This window comes from Rhamphochromis sp. 'chilingali' (genome assembly GCF_963969265.1).
Source record: "Rhamphochromis sp. 'chilingali' genome assembly, chromosome: 6".
In the NCBI taxonomy this organism is placed as follows: Eukaryota; Metazoa; Chordata; class Actinopteri; order Cichliformes; family Cichlidae; genus Rhamphochromis; species Rhamphochromis sp. 'chilingali'.
In genome coordinates, this window is record NC_137933.1 from 22,064,987 (window position 1) to 22,081,669 (window position 16,683).

The 16,683-nt window shown below is 42.8% G+C and overlaps 1 protein-coding gene across 1 annotated transcript; it reads right to left on the bottom strand.

Annotated features, from left to right (window-relative positions):
* Nucleotides 1–1,792: 1,792 nt before the first annotated feature.
* On the bottom strand, nt 1,793–15,593 carry trim66 (tripartite motif containing 66). Its single transcript, XM_080885149.1, has 17 exons — nt 15,458–15,593; nt 14,565–14,778; nt 13,142–13,271; nt 12,698–12,814; nt 12,475–12,589; nt 12,081–12,227; nt 10,912–11,029; nt 9,876–10,699; nt 7,848–8,057; nt 6,669–6,774; nt 6,492–6,573; nt 6,212–6,398; nt 4,787–5,646; nt 4,565–4,688; nt 4,215–4,289; nt 3,419–3,571; nt 1,793–3,306 (listed from the first exon to the last, which is right to left on the bottom strand). The coding sequence occupies exons 1-17, from the start codon at nt 15,464–15,466 to the stop codon at nt 3,070–3,072; spliced, it is 3,708 nt and encodes a 1,235-aa protein (XP_080741275.1). The 5' UTR covers nt 15,467–15,593; the 3' UTR covers nt 1,793–3,069.
* Between the last annotated feature and the right edge of the window lie 1,090 nt (nt 15,594–16,683).

Sequence of the window (16,683 nt, forward strand, 5' to 3'; positions counted from 1 at the left end):
CCTGATGCAGAAAATCCTATGTTAAGTGAATTCTATGACACTTAGAACTCTTGAACTTCTACTTTTAAATATGAGGATTGTTTTGTTTTTAACTTTTTTAAATGTTTTTTTTTTCACATGCAATTAAAACATCGCAACTTTTTTTCTCCACAGTTTGTGTGACGCGAGGCAGGAGCCAGCAATGTCTCCTGGGCCACGTTGAAGGGTTACATCACGTCTGTGCTGCCGAAAGAGTCCAGCAAGTTACTTCTCCCTCTCTCTCTTTAATGCTCTCCAGACAATCAGATTCATTATTACATGCTATGTGTTCTGATGGTGTTCTGTTTGAAGTGGCCATGAAAGAGCCTTTTAAGAACCGTGCAGACTAGGTGGGCGGTGCTGTCTGCATGACTCACTTCTACATACATCAGGGCAAAGAAGCGATGGGTTTTAAGAAGCATTTCATTACGTAAAACTAAAAGATAAAACTTCAAATGATGCATGCTAACTGATTTATGACTCGGGAATATTCAAAACAAATGTGAAAAGAAACTCGTAAAACTCATGGTGATGTGCATTTTGCCCTGCTCGCAGGCTTCCAGGAGCTACTAACCTTTAGACTGATTGCTTTCTTACATTTGACAGATTGAACTGAAGGTTTGGGTTACAATCATAGGTACAGGCCGATGATAGTGGCTGCTTTGAAGAAAGAAAAACTACTTCAGAGCAAAAAGACTGTCAAATCTCAAGGAAACAAGTGTGACTAATTACACAATTTTTAGTTCTTTAGTCTCATCTGATTAATTCTTAAAACTTCTGTCCGCTCACAAAAAAATCTCTCTCTACTTTATGTTGCATCAAAGCAGTTTGAGAGATTATTCAACCAAATATATTTTTTTAAATGTCACGAAGGTTTTAGAAGTAATAAAAGAGTCTTTTCTGAATATTTTTGCAGTTTCGGCTGTGTAATTCTGAGCACTCTTACCACCCTTCCACACACCATTAATGAAGCTATAAAACACCCATAACCTCGGACTGTATGTGACATGGCAGTGACAGGATTTTGATATAAAGTTAACATTGCTTCGTTTTGATCCAGCATTTAACCTGCTTTGCAGTTTGTAATATGTCCCTGTATACGTCTTTTCTCCCCATTCCCCTTCCTTAAGAACCACTTCTTGACAGTCACCCTTCCACTGAGACTGTTTCAGATGAGACAGGTCTCGTGTCTGGATTTCTTCTAAACAACACGGCTTTCATCTGCTGTAGATTTTTTTCCCCTCCACTTTCCCATTTTTTGGAAATCACCTTGCTGTTGCTTTTTTATGCCTTTTAAATTTCGTTATTTTTTGCTTTTATAGCTCAAACTAAATAAAATTAGGGGGAAATGTGTTTTTCTGACAGGCTGCTAGTAACAAAGTGCTTAAATATACAATTTAAATGGGTTTTTTTGCTAAGTTATCTGTTATGTGTAGACACAACACTGATTAACCCTTGAGTTAGGTGCTTTTTTATGCTTAAATGATTCATAGGTCAGTTTTAAGTGGCTTAGCAAACATGTAAAATGAGGAGAAAAGCGGCCAGTGTCCAAAAAAAGAACTATCTCTCAAGACCACCATAAAAGTTACAAGACAGTCAGGCTCCTTGGAAGCAAAATATAAAGAAATGACAGGGGACTCCAGACTTTTCTGCAGTACTGTATCTTAAATAAGAATGCTAACATGCTTTTTTTCATGAATGCGTTTTATTGATATTAATATTTGTGCATTTATAATTACAGTTACAAAAAAGGAAAAAAGACAACATTTCTCTTGAAACAGTGCCAGCAACTATGGCAGTTTTCCCTTATGCCTATTAGATCTACTGATGTCAAAAGGAATAGCATTACATATACTATACATTCGCTACTTTTGTACATCCATCGCCATGAGTCACACAAAGCGTATATTAAGCTGCAGGAACCAAGTACAGCATAGTTAAAAACAGGAAATGCGCTACAGCGTTTTTTTTATAAAATTATGCATTTCCTTTCGACAGTAATTCTCTACACACAGCAGCAAGTACATTTTTATACTCATCAGTAATCAAAGATAACAACACCTTAGACTTTCAGTAAGCCTGAGACATCCCGATAAGAGAAGAGTGGAAGATTTTGCTCCAAGAGAAATAATTTGCAATATACATACACAAACTTATCTGTTAGCTAAATGTGAAATTTTACATTTCATGAACTGTTTGCTCCAGATATTAAATTCTCCAATAATAAAAATGCCCCGGTGAGCTCTAACAGTGCTTACGGTGCCCACGATCTCTCACATCCTGTCTTCCTCTAATCTAAACAATTTGCTGCTGCTTTTCAAAAAAAGGCTACTGACACACATAATTATAACAATGATCAAACCTATGTTAATTGCCTGCAATCATTCATATAGTAAAATAAAAGTTTATACAGTGACACGTGCATAAATGATTTGGAAACTCGTGAATATGGTAAGTACAGAATTTACCGACAAAGTTTCAGAGTACTGCATATAATCAGGGCTATGATGACCTGAAAAAGTCCACTTAATAAAGATGCAAAGTGCGATTAATAAGCATCCAACTACAGCATCCTCTGTACAAAAAAAGCATGTGATGAAAGATATATAAGGTATTTTATGTTAGCAGAAAATAGCAAGCAGTGCAGTGTATCAGGAGCATATGCTTAGCCGGCAAAATATGACATGATAAAGGAAGTATTACAGCATCACCTCACTACATGGCTGTAGAAGCAACAAACCGAGATCCACAGAGGTATGACTGCGTAACCTATACAATGTGACCTTCACTTATTTCCATTTTCGCACTCAGCCCCTCCGATGAGTTGCATGGATAATAATGACTCCTGCATTAGTTACTACTCTCAATCCTATTTTCGCATGTTTAGCTGCCATCAGATGGCAGTACTGTCATATCACTGCAAACCACAAGGTTGGCTTGCTTTTAGAAACACTGGTGCATTCCCTCTGGCTGCTAAATGAAAAAAAAACAGCATATTTATAAACAGAAATAACATGTTTTCTGCCATGGTTGCGCACTATTAAGCTCTAATTAGAAATGATGCCTCCTCGACTTGAGAGACTGCCTCCTCTTCCTCTTCCTGTGGCACTGCTCTCTTCTCTCTGGCCAAGGGAACCCGCTCTCAGTGGTCCTGTAAGCCTCGTCGTACTCATCGCTGTCTGAATCCACCTCAGCCATGGGGAAGACTCTGCCTGGGAAAACTTCCTTCAGGTTGGAGGTGAAGAAGGCCTCGAGGCTGCGGCCTGCTTGGGCCACCTCAGAGTCAGGCTGCAATGACGGGGGGGGGGGGGGCAGTAATTATAGTAAAGTAGTGACCAGTGATGATATCGAGACTGATGTATATACACAGAAACAAGCAGAATTTAGACTTTTAACTTACGTAATTGAACTTTGCACAGTTGCGGAACATGAGATACATGTCGGCCACAAACTCATCAGGTGAGCTGTAACACTGGGTATTCCCCTTGCTCAGCTTGGCCCTGATCACAGACAGGTCCATTGGCCTCTTGATGATCTGGTAGTAATGGCGTGCCTGTGTGAGAAAGCAGTGGCATTTAAGACTCTTATATTATCCCCCCAGCCACTTTGGTTCTCTAAAACCAATTCCAATTTAATTATCTCAGGAGCACTCTGCTCTTCAAAATGCATCACATTAATGTTGCATGAGCTCCATTATGTATCATTGTGACAGACGTGCTTCTACCTGTGCACAGGGTGCATGCTTGCATCGCAGTCTTAAACTAAGTTAGATACTCAAGACCTTTGATAGCATATGGTAACATGGAGGTGACCTGTTTCTCTGTTGAAGTTTTGTTTATGGGTTACAAAACAGCTTAAACACAATGCACAATGAAATGTTGCATAAATAGATAAGTGTAAGCTGATTTAGGCATGAATGACAATTATAGAATGCCTCAAATATCATATAAAATGAGCTTCGTAAATACTTTATGAAGAAGAAAATGTATTCAGCACAATTTTAAGGCTCTAAGGATTCACTCACTTGGGCAAAAACTGAATGTGAGCAGAGCTGTGTTACATATAAAACCCATGAGGGAAACTTTAGACTGGTAGTAAAACTCTTAACTACTATGTGTCTGTAAGTATAATGAAAACATAAATATATTCTGCAAAAATAAATTAACTTTACTGTAAGAAAATGTTGATTAGCTTACGAGTGGACTGACGGGCTCTTGGAATGGCGCACTCAGGATGTTACTGAGGATCAGAAGTGTCAGCCGCTCACATTTCTGCAAAGATTCAGCCAAACATGAATGAAAACTGGCGCGACAGAAAGAGAAGGATCACAGTTAAAGAAAAACTAAAAAAAACATTAGTTATTGCCACATACATTTTTTATAGCCATTTTGATAAGTACGTAAACACTCGTTAGTCATGATATTTATGGAGATTTTTTTAGCATTTAGATGAACCCCCTCGGGTAATATGAGTGACAGCTGTGTTACCCTCTATAACATATCAAATTGACTGCTATAAATAAGTTTGTTCTTATGAATTGACCTACTTTCTGGTCACATGGAGATAGCAAATTTGCTGATGCATTTTCTCCAGATGCTCTCTCATTGTCACCGTTGTATTCGACACCTTGGTGTAGAACATCTCTGCACAGGGTGCACACCCAGTCACCTCTGAATGAGGGAAGACACATTAGATTAGCAGTACCAGCTTTATGTAAACTGTTTAACAGGAGGTGTGAGGATTGTGCTGAAATTTCACGTGAGCTTACGAGGGGAAGGTCAGCAAAGGGGGGATATGGCAAGAGAGGTGGAAGACTTTTGGACAGCGATCACAGCATAGCAGGTCTCCTCCGATCAGACAAACGGCACAAAAATCCTCACTCTCCAACTCTGTGCTGTCTTGCTCAGTCTGGACTTCCTCTGTGTCTCCGGGAACAACGGGATTTGCAATCAGGAGCGGCCTCTGACCTGGACCGATCTCCTCATCCAGGTCAGAGCGAAACGGTTGCGGGTCATCGGTGGTCAGCTCGGGTTCAGAGTCTACATCGAGCTCAGATGCCACAGAGCCCTGAGAGTCTGGAGGCTGATCGGAGACCACGTCAGAATCAGTCTCGCCCTGAAAAGTGGGGTCGTATACAGGCTGGATGTCGGACTCCGTTTCAGCATCACCTGATTCTGTATCTGCATCCAACCCTCGGCCGTCTGGTCCCGCATCTGATTCTGGATCTGCCTCATACTCCAGACTTGGCTCTGAGTCGCCACACAGCCCCATCTCTGCAGACTTCTGCTCAGCTCTACACTCCAGTTCAGCCTCAGATGAAGACGGTGCATTCGGGTCAGAATCTGGTGATGCATCTGAGTCAAGCTGTGGGTCTGAATCAGCCTGAGAGATGACTGCTTCCTCTGACACTGACCTGGGATCAGAGTCAGAATCCAGATCCAGTTCATAGAAACTTGGTGCCACATATTCAGAGTCAGCGGAGAGCAGTGTGGATTCTTTACGAGGAACAGGTACCCCTATGTTGCTGTCGCTGCAGTCTGATTGTGCGGTGGACTCATTACAAGTTTGTCGCTTTGGTGCTGCAAGCACGCGGGTGGCCCCACTAGTCTCAGATTCTCCTGTTATTCCCTGTGTTTACCAGAGAAGAGAAAGGAAGGGATTTTTTTCATATTACAGTTTAATCTCTTAAAACCCTCATGCATAAATACTACAGAGGACAGCAGCTAGCCAGGGTCATCCTAAATTACCCCTAAAGCTTACTAGCCAACACACTTTAGCCATAACCAAGTAAACAAATGAAATAAATGGTGTGGTGACAGCTAATTATATGCCTGCTATGGTGCTTCTAACTCTTTAAACCCTAACCTAATTTACCCTTTAAACCAGGGGTGGGCAACTCCAGGCCTCAAGGGCCAGTGTCCTACAGGTTTTATGTGTATCCTTGATCTAACACAGCTGATTTAAATGGCTAAATTACCTCCTGAACATGTCGTGAAGTTCTCCAGAGGCCTGGTAATGAACTAATCATTTGATTCAAGTGTGTTGACCCAGGGTGAGATCTACAACCTGCAGGACACCGGTCCACGAGGCTTGGAGTTGCCCACCCTTGCTAAAAATGCTAACCGTGACGGGTTAGGGTTTAAAGGGTTAAAACATCTCCCTTCTTGTTTTGAATGAAACAAATGCACCACACCTGAGGGAGGGTTTCGCTCTTATCCGTCCCACTGGCAGGTAGAGGGTCACTCTGTCTTCGTCCGTGTGGTGGGAGCTGAGACACGAGTATTTTGAGACGCTCGAGGCAAATGACTGGAACCCTGGGCCTTGCAGAGTCGTTCTGAATGACTGGAACCCTGGGCCTTGCAGAGTCGTTCTGAACATCACTATTAATTTAGAGGGATGTAAAAATAGGTTAACAAGCTGTTTTCATGATTTGTGCATGGACTGATCTTTCATTTTTTTAAGACAATACATACCTGCTGTTGCTGTTACTTGAGAAGCTGCATTTCTTGTTGGCATCAAAACCAATCTCTTCATTTACGTAAGTGATGGGGTGATCTAAAAAGTATGAAGAATTCAAGCAGTTGAAAATGTGAGGTGTTTTTTTTTTATTGACTATGTAAGAAAAAAAATCTCTGAGTGTTTTCAACCACCTGGCTCTGTCTTATAGGACATTAAAGGAGGTTCAGTTGAAGTTTCCTTGGCCACACAGAGCACCCCATCTGATGCTCTCCTCTGTCTGGGATCCAGCACGTAATACTGAAATCAGAATAAGCAAAACTCTTTTAATAATGTACACTTTTATTGATCCCCATGGGGAAATTCTTCTCTGCATTTAACCCATTCACTCAGTGAAACAGTGGGCAGCCACCAGGGAGCAGCGTGTGGGGATAGTACCTTGCTCAGGGGTACCTCAGGGTAGCCGTTCAGGGGATTCAAACCCCTGACCTTCCGATCATGGGGCAACCACTTTACCTACTGAGCTATCCCTGCCCCATCAAGAAATAAAAAACTCCAGCACCATCTTAGTCATTAACTCCAGCAGCAAAATATGCTGTTAAACCAAATAATGGCTCCTGCAGGTTTCTACAAGCACGCGATTTTTCAAATGACAGAAACTGTCAAAAATGATTGGAAAAATGGGCTCCTCATTCCCTCGCTTATCTCCTGAGAAAACTGTTCAACTAAACGCCTCACAGATTTTATTATTTTTTCCTTTTTTACAAGAGTACTGCACAGATTTAGTATCGCACTCTCTGTCAGACGTTGGGAATTTAACTATTAAAACTGATTTAGCAGAACCATCGTTTTGTATTCTTTCTCCCTTGCTCATTTTCATTCTCCCGCCTTATCAAATTGAGCACCTCCAATATATGCATAGCACCAAATCAGAGGTGTGGGTGCACCGTGCCAAGAGCAGCTGATTTCGCCTAAGCTGCTAGGCTCAAGCAGAGATGAGAAGTGGGCTTTACACGTGCACAGGTGTGCTAAGCTCACTTCTTTCTAACTCTGCATTCCTTTTATCCTGCTCTTTCTGCACCTCCAGAAGGCTTTGCTCTTTCTTCACATGGCAGATGAATTCTTAAAAGCGCTTGAAAAACAGCAACCTAGTGACAACTGAGCATCTTAGTCCATCGATGCAAAGTGGATCTTGGTATTGTTTTCGCCTCTAGTTAGTTTTGGAGTTACAGTTTTTATTGTGGAACTGTGTATCACCAGAGATGACAGTGCTGAACACACATGTGGCGAGTGCACCTCCTAACTGTGATCAGTCCTATTCTCCCTGACAGCTCAGCCTCCCCACGTGCAATCATATTCTGATGCGGGGTTACCTTATTTGCAGCTCCCGCTTCTAGGCTACGAGCCCATCCTGTGGGCCTTTCGGCGTAAGGGCTGGCGGACGGGGCTGCCAGTTCTGTCGGGATGCTCTGGGAGCGCCTCTTCCTCCTCGAGCACACCGAGCCAGTGCTCAGCCTGCTGCTATTCTGCACATCAGACACACACTCGTGGGCTGTCACTGTCACCTCCAGGGATGTGGATCTCTGTCAAAAAACATAAATATATCCACACACACAACTGAGCTGGGGTTTCAAGCAGCCTTGCATGCACAGGTGCACCTGTTCATGCCATTAAAAACTGAAAGGAGACAAAAAAAAAAGTGGATGGACACACACGGGCACACACCAAATGAACAAAAACATCACTCAGAGCCTATTCAGGGAACACCTCAATCCTTACAAACATGTTGAATATATTAGTGTTATTGTTGGAGCAATGAAAGCTTTGGATATCACACCAATTATCATATGTAAATTCAACCCGAGAGCTACAGTGTGGCCCTTTGATTAAGCCACCACTCTCACAGTTTCTCTCATATATTACAGTTTACTGATCCAAGTCTTCCAAAAGGTTTTTTTAAACACTTTGGCTTGTGTCTCTTTTTCCGGTACACCATCACACATTTTCAGGCCAGGCTGACACCAAGCACATGCTCCTTAGTATCATGCGATTAAAACATTCACCTGATCTATGCCCCCTGGGAAACGTATGCAGGATTCAGGCTGTAGAGGAAAATAGACTATAATCCTTCTCTCTGGAATCACGGAGGGGTATGGGAATTTATCTCAGTGCAAACCAGAACTAAAAAACTGGCAGCTCACACTATTCCCTCAGCGACTCATTAATGACAGGTTAAGTACACAAATGACTGTGCCCAAGTGGCTTTATATCACTTTCAGATGCTGTGACTTGAAAATGTAAAAATAACATATCTTTGTGGTAGTAATCACCCATCTTGAGAATTTTTAAAGAAGGGCGATTATGCGGCTGCTAAAACCCCTGGCATCACGAGTGATTATGATGAACAGCGAGCTCCTGGATTTAAGCATGCATTGAAGTGCTCGGCTATAATTGTCAGAGCAGCTCTTTTGTTTTCCCATCATCCCTTCTTTTTGAAAGCAAGAGCAGCTTTCTGTTGCGCCATCTGTTTTTGAGGCTAGCTGTCAGCTGTGGGAAGTGATCATTCTGGCATTAATATAAAGTGTTGCTTTTGGTTTCAATTGTTAATGGATATTAATTAAAACTGAATGCCGCCTCAAACGCTCCAACACTCGTCTACATGTCAATATTTTAAAAATATACAATAGCCCTTTCAAAACGCGTAAATCGCGGCTCTCCGAGCTTTTCATTCGACTTAAACGTCCCGTCATTAAGCAATTTCTAATGCAGGCTTTGGTGCCTTTGTGTAAGCAAGTGTTTGAACGTCTTTGTTTTCACAGGAAATAGGCTTGACCAAACAGTAGCGGGTTCTGAGAGGCACATATAAACAGCTTTGTGTGGTTTACCATAGCAGGGTTAAAAACTTCGCTTGAGCCTCTAGAAACTTTGCAGAACCACGTGTGAAGTGAAAAACCGAAGGCTGAGGTGCACAAAAATCCCACCGCATGGCTCGCTTTCATCTGAGGGCCAACTGTCAAACAATGTTCGCAACTCTGCTGCTTTTAAGAAGCTTTATGAAGCTGGATTTAAGCAGAATTTTCTTGTTACAACGAGGAGCGTACAAGAAGCACACTGTACATAAAATGCTATTTTTAGCTGATCGGCTATTCTCAAGGTGTCGCCATGTTTGATTTGGCAGATTTCTATGTTGGTCGCCCTTCCTGACACGACAGCAAAGAGATTTCTGTTTCATTTGTATAATCTTTTGCTTTAACACACATTTTTTGTTTGTTGTCTTTTTCATCTTGTTTTTTTAATATATTGTAGCTTCAGCTCTTTTTTTTAATGCATGTGCATATGGGTATATATTATATTGCAATATCCTCTGTTGGTGAGGTTCCATTTTTAGCTTAATTTCTCACCCTGGCATCTCTGTGGTCTTTGACGGTCAGTGCAGAGTTGGTCCTCTTTTGCTCTTTTCTCACACCTGATAAACACAGCAGCAGCTGCTGCTGTTGGACAGGACTCTGCACCCTCCTGCCCTGTTGTAGCTCTTGATCCAACATCTCCCTCCTTTCAGCAACCGCTATTTGTCCACAGGTCTCCTCCACACGATGCGTTTCCAACCGGTTCTCTTCACTCATTGGATCCCTTTCCAGAGCCGTGTAGCTGAGCTCCTGTTGCAGAGATCTGCTGGTCGATAGCTTCCCCCGACGCCGGTTTGGTCTCCCACGCTCTGCACTTAGCCGAGCCTGGGTATTTGGAAGAACTTCTTTGCGGTGTTGATGATGAGAAAGATAGGACTTAGACTGAGAATGTGGTTGTGAGTCAGCAGCTTGTGGCTGAGATGCAGATGCTCGGCTGCGGCTGAGCTGATTGTGCCTTCTGTTTGGGACAGGTGATGCAGGTGGAGGACGCTGCAAGGAACTCTCCTGGTCCCAGAACCTCTGGATCTGCTGGTTCTGGTGCTGGGAAGCAGAAATATGAGCCGGCTGAGCACAGCTGGAGTTATAAAGTGTGGTGTCCAGCTGGCTTTTGTCCAGACTGGGAAGATCTGGCTGCGAATGAATGCCATGAAGGCAGCACATCTGAGGCTCACAGCAGGCTTGGTACCCACAGCCCGGCTCTCGTCCTCTGTGAAACACTGGTGGCAGAGTCAAGCAGGTAATGGGCTGGGGTCTCATAATACTGGAGCAGGCCAACCCTGGGGGATAAGCGCAGTTTCCCCCCTCAACAGTCAGCTGACCTGCAGAGTAACAGAGTCACAGTGAGAGCCCGGTTTCAGAGATAGTATTTCACATGTCATGCATCAAAATAATGCTGATTAATTATCAAACAGATATACATAGTTACGGTTCCTTTTGTGCCTACTTAACTTTTTTTTTTGAGTGAGGAGGTTTCTCCTAGAAAAACATGTTCTTAAAAAAAGTCTTCTTGCATTAACGGATTGATTTTTACCTAAACAGGAAATTTGTTTCGTCCAGTAACTAGCATCCCAGTTGAATTTTATCTTCACAGGACTCCAAGAATCTGAGTGGTGTGACGCCTCAAGCAGCTGCTGCATCTGGAGTGAAATCTGCAGGAAAGGAAATATGAAAAAGATGGAAGATCAACTTTATTCATTTAGGGTCAAATCACAACAACAGTCACCTCAAGGCACTTTAGATTGTAAAGACCATTAAATGATAGCGAGGAAACCCCAACAATCAGACAACCCGCTGTGAGCAAGAACTCGGTGACAATGGGAAGAAAAAACTCCCTTTTAACAGGAAGAAAACTCCAGCATATATTTGTAGATGATTATGCATTTCCTTTGTTCCTTTCACTAAAAATATGTCATTCAGTTTTTTATAATAAACTAAATCAACACAAGGGATAAAACATGCTTGTTAAAGTGGACTTCATATAAAGGTTTTTATGATAGGGCAAGAGGTGGACTACACTCAAGACAGATTTCCAGTTGATTCACATCCATGAGCTGATTTAGAGGCACCAGTTAACCCAAAGAGCATGATTTGGACTGGGACAAATGCGAAAAAGTGATGCGGTGGGCAGCTTGAGGTCCACGCACAAGGCCCCAAGCTGCCCACTACACCACTACGTGACAAAAGAGTCAGTGGACAGATGTGTCTCCATACAAATCATGAGACCAGAAAGACAAATGGATGCAAAATAAGTTTAAAAGAACACTTAAGTGGTTTAGTTTGGACTTCCACAAAGAGGCGAATCTCCCAAAACAGTGTATCCTGCACTGCTTATCATGCAGCTTTTCTATTTTTAAACCCCACCTAACGGGTAAATGTCAAACTCCAGGCTGCCAGTACAGAGCACACGGAGCCTTCTTTCTTTCTCATGCTGAACTAAAGCCAGCAACACAACTTCAGCAATTTTCTCAGGCTGCTCCTTCAAAAAAAAAGTAATCTCTAGCAAACTGACCTTCAAGTACAACTGGAGTTCCCCTTTAAATGTAAATGTGTGGCTTCTTTTTCAAAGACGATAAAAAGAGACTTCACACTTGTTGTTCTACTTTACAAGAAATTAATTATCACTTCTCTCACAGGACCGGACTTTGTGTGTGTGCATGTGCATGTGCGGGACGACGTCTGTTAACTGTCTCATATGCATACCAGAGCTCTGCTGAAGAGCACCGGGCTTGTGCAGTGATGGGTCATAGCCCAGGTGATGAACTTCTGAATATGGTCCAGCTGGCCACATATCTCTATTGCCCCTTGCAGCTGGTCCTCCAGACGCTGCTGGAAGCCCTCTGCAATCTTCTGCAGAAAATTAAAAAAAACAAATGTAAACATGAAGTTTTGTGTCCTTACTTGCAGAAGGCAAGCCTTGTGATTGGACTGCAGGTTAATCAACAGACAGCTTTTGACAGATGTAGGTGCTGGGATGTCGGTTTAAGCAGCTGCGACAGCTTATCACGAGCTAGCGACGGCATCGTGGCAGTTACAGATTCTTTGCGTGTAGATTCGTGGCCGGCAAGATGATTAGATGGAAAGAGAAAGTAATTACCTCCAGTTGCTCTATTAATAGGTTGGCTCGTTTGTTAAGCTCGTTCATCATAATCATCTTTGCCATTTTAATCTGGTTCTCTGCCTTCCTGTGTGCAATCTTCACTCCGTGAAGCCTGGAAAGACAGAAAGGGGGCAAATGTCTCAGTCCCTCCCTAACCCACCATTTGTGGGCAAAGTTGCTCAGAAATTGGATTTTAATGACAGTGTGGATGAAAACCAACCTCTCCTCTATTTGTTTAGCGCTGTTCTCCACTGCAGACCTCTTCTCCTCCACCTGAACCATCAGACTCTCAAACAGCCACTGCTGATCCTGTAGGGCCTTTCCGATCTGCACCACCCTAAACACATGAGAGATCACAGCATCCACCAGAAAGTTCACTAATTTATTCTTTGAGCATGACGAACACCAGAATTGAATTTGTTTCCCCCGAGGACAAGACATTATGCAGGTGACCTTCGCAGCACCTCCTGCTTTCTAACATCACAGAAAACAAAAAGGTATGAATACTTAATGAATGTTAGGCTGGCCAAGGGTAGTGTATGCAGATATAGATGATAAAACTGACAAGGCAGTTAAAGAGTGTTACTGCTCACAGGAAGTTTTTTTTTAACCTGTGGTTAGCCCTTCTCGGCAGTGTCCTTGTGCTGTGCATCTGAGGACTGACCTGTGGTTTTTGTGGGAGGACAGGTGACAGCTGCTACAGCACAGAAGGTCACATGACTCGCAAAAAAGCTCCAAGGGCTCCTGTCTGTGAGAGTGGCACATGAGGAGGGACCAAGGATACGACCCCGGGCCTGAACGACATACAGAGAGAGGAGGGGGAGGGGGGCAGAGCAGCAGTCAACAGGCAGTTCACAGTCAGGCCCACAGCACGCAGCATTAAAGTAAACACATTAGAAGAAAAGAAAGACTTGCAGTGTCATCAGCCTGTTTGCTCAAAGTTTGCTCAAATGGCATGCAGGATCACATGACAGCCTCTAACTGTCTTCTTGATAAGTTATGAACACTTTTTATTATTCCAAAGTGTCTTTTAATGTCATCAGTATAGGACAGATATGCTGATGTGAAATACTTAAAGAGCTGTAAATCCTTAGAAGTCGCCTCTAAAGTGCCATGCTGACCAGACCAAGCCTCAGTTCTTTAAGTTGTTTATTCTCCTGCTAGCTAATGGTCTGAATATAAATTCTACTTGTACCTTATACCTGGATTCTTTTTCTTTTTTTTTAAATGTTGAAAATAAAAGTCAGTCAGTGCTCTTACTGTTGCGTTAAACATACATGAAAAGAAACTGAAGAAAACTGAAGAAAACTGTTACCAGTTTTGTTGACAAGCATTATTAAAGCTGACCTAGTGCTACACTTTAACACCAAAATAATGTTGTGGCACCCGAAGGAAGCTGAGGTTGCAATTGTATGTGTTAAAGTGTTTAGTGACAAAGATGTCAGTGTTTCAGCTGCTGTCCAACTGGCTTTTGAAGTACCATTAGCAACATCTCACTTTTAATACACACGCTCTAAAGTGCTTCTCACCTGTACCTCTCTCGCTATATAAGAAGCTTTTGGCGCACAGAAAATCCATCTAACATTAGCTGGATAATGCTAATAAACGTACCCTACTGCTCTCTGGTGGCCGGCTCACCTCAGCCAACCCCCCTCCTGCCTGCAGATCATCAGAGATCTCTGTGGTAGAGAGCTGAGCATCACCTTGTGTGCATCAGCCTGATCTGACTGACCACATCCTGTCTATCAGCGCTGTCACACGGTTTTTCTCACAAGTACACAAACCAAATGCTAACCCTCCCACATCACAATAATGCTGTCTGGGACGTGCTCATTATGATTTGACAACTTGTGCAAAAGCAGCTGGCAACAAAGCTGCCAAACATACGCGATGGGCTTAAAATAGCAAAACACTAATATTAGCAAAAATGAAATCATCCGAGCACTGAGACACGTGTTAAAGACAGGTGCATAGAAATACATGCAGCTATCATGCATTAATCATTGCAAAAAGACACCAGTCCTGCTAACTATATAATAATGTGTTATACAAGTCTGTAAAGCCAACAAATCAAACTAATGTCTTGCCTTGTCCAGTAGGAGGCAGGGAGCTGGAGCCCCTCTGGTGCAGTTCTGGGAACTGGGTGGCACTGGGCCTCTGTTGCTGGTGTGATTCCATGTACTGGGAAGTGTTGGGGGTTCTCAGATGCTGGTGCACATCTGTGCACTGGTAACACAACCACTTGTTGCAGAGCGTACACAGACTCTGTGCAAGAGTCGGCTCTGTGCACTCTGAGCAGCTCTGAAAGAGAAACTTTGCCTTAAGTCATACAACGAATACACAAACACATGACAATGTGTTAAAAAGATGGGGTGGCACATGACATGTCAGAAAAAATTGTGCTGCTGCTTCATTTAAGGTGGAATCACACTTTAAGGAGCTGTTATGCGTTTGCATGCTTGCAAATGCCTCCGAGAGTCTTTGTAGAGCGACTCGTGTGGATAAATATAAGTACCCAACCAAGAGATTATCTAACACAATAAAATATCTAACACTGAAATCTAAAAAAGCTGGTTTTCATCAATAAAATGTTCAAATGCTCTCTCTTGTTTATGTCGTCTTTAGTTTCAAAATAAAAGCACAGAACCTATAAGAACAAAGCACTTTCACTTTTATTAATGTATCCTTGCCAGGACATTTGTCATCTATAGTTGATCCTGCCTAATTTTGGAGCCGTGAACAGCACCTCTGGGATAAAATCCGCTTTTGAAACTCTAGTCCAGAGACAACAGTAGGAGTATTCCAAACATCTAACAAGACTTTTGGGTTGAGAAGAGGGCAACACAAACATAAGAAACATGCCAGCTTTATACAGAAAGTGCACGGTGCACAAAATGCCACATGAAAGAAATATAATTTCCTGTTGTGTCAAAAAAGAAATTAAAGATAGGAAACAAGATTCAAAAATGCGACAACTTACCTTCTCCATTTCCGTGCTTTGCGAGAGGATGTGTTGCCTTCTCAGCGGGAGGGAGTGAAGAGGAGAGGGAGAAAGAGAACTGCCTGACGCCTCAGCAGCAGAAACACTGAGGCTTCTACCTGAGGCAGGAAGCAGTGTACACCGAGAGGTGGCCCCAAAGGAGGCGGCTTACATGACAGGCTCACTGTGCTCTCTCCTCCCCCAGATCATCCAAGTGTAGGACCCCTCACTGCAGACGAGGAGAGAAGTGTCATTTTCATATTCATTCACTGCTCGCTGGTGCAGCCAACAAAAAAAAAGGGAGGGAAAATCTAATCCTTTTTCTTAAATAAGCCTGTGCATAATAATTGGGAATTAGGGAGATAACATAATTATTTTTTGTAGGGCAAAATATCCCCGGAAGCCTTTCCAAATTAAAGGAAGGAAGACCAAGTGACCTACAATGAGCAGGGAAGGAGAAATTGTAATGCAAGCACCTTTAGGTTCTTTGCAGCAGGCAGGATTAGGTGATGCAAGGCTGAGGTTTTGTCAGGCTAAGTTGAGCTGGGCTAGGATGGGCCAGCTGTGGCCTTCTTCCCTTCGTCAGCACGAGGAGGGGACAAGTCCCAGAGGGGCTACACTCTAACGTAGCTCACAGAAACGGGGTCAGGCTCTGATGGGACTAGGATGCACTCCTGCTATTCCTTCTAAAACTACAAAATCAATCAGGACGTTAAAATGAACAGAGCACTGTAAAATGAAAGTAAAGAAGTACAGATGTGAACACAGAAAATATAAATATAAATATAACACTTGCATGTCTTTCAAAGATACAGTTGCAAGATAGTGTAAAAGCAGAGAAACGAAACCAAAGAAGAGGTTACTGCTTAAACCAACCAAAACTTAAAATAGTTCCACATCAAATACCCAGAAGCTTTGAATTAAACCAATGTGGCATCTGGACCTATGAGAAAATCTGCCTAACAACAACCCTTTACAGTCTGACCTAAAAATCTGACAACTTTCTCATCCTTGGATACTTCAGCGGGGGAGCTCAGAGCAATCCCATTCCCCATTGTGAACTCAAAGACCCAATTTGAAACACAATTAGCCAGTCGTGGTGCACCCTGTGTCTCGTTCACTCAGCTCTGTAGCATTTTCAAACTGCGCACTCGCTTTCTCTGCAACCTGCACAGCGTTTATCGCTCACGTTGAAACCTCCCGCCAGCTTCCCTGCTCTGCTAAGC

Coding starts and splice junctions, on each gene's coding strand:
- trim66 (XM_080885149.1), bottom strand. Junction 6,574..6,668: donor GTCCTATAAGACAGAGCCAG/GTGGTTGAAAAC, acceptor CATACTTTTTAG/ATCACCCCATCACTTACGTA. Junction 3,307..3,418: donor ACTGTGCAAAGTTCAATTAC/GTAAGTTAAAAG, acceptor CCGTCATTGCAG/CCTGACTCTGAGGTGGCCCA.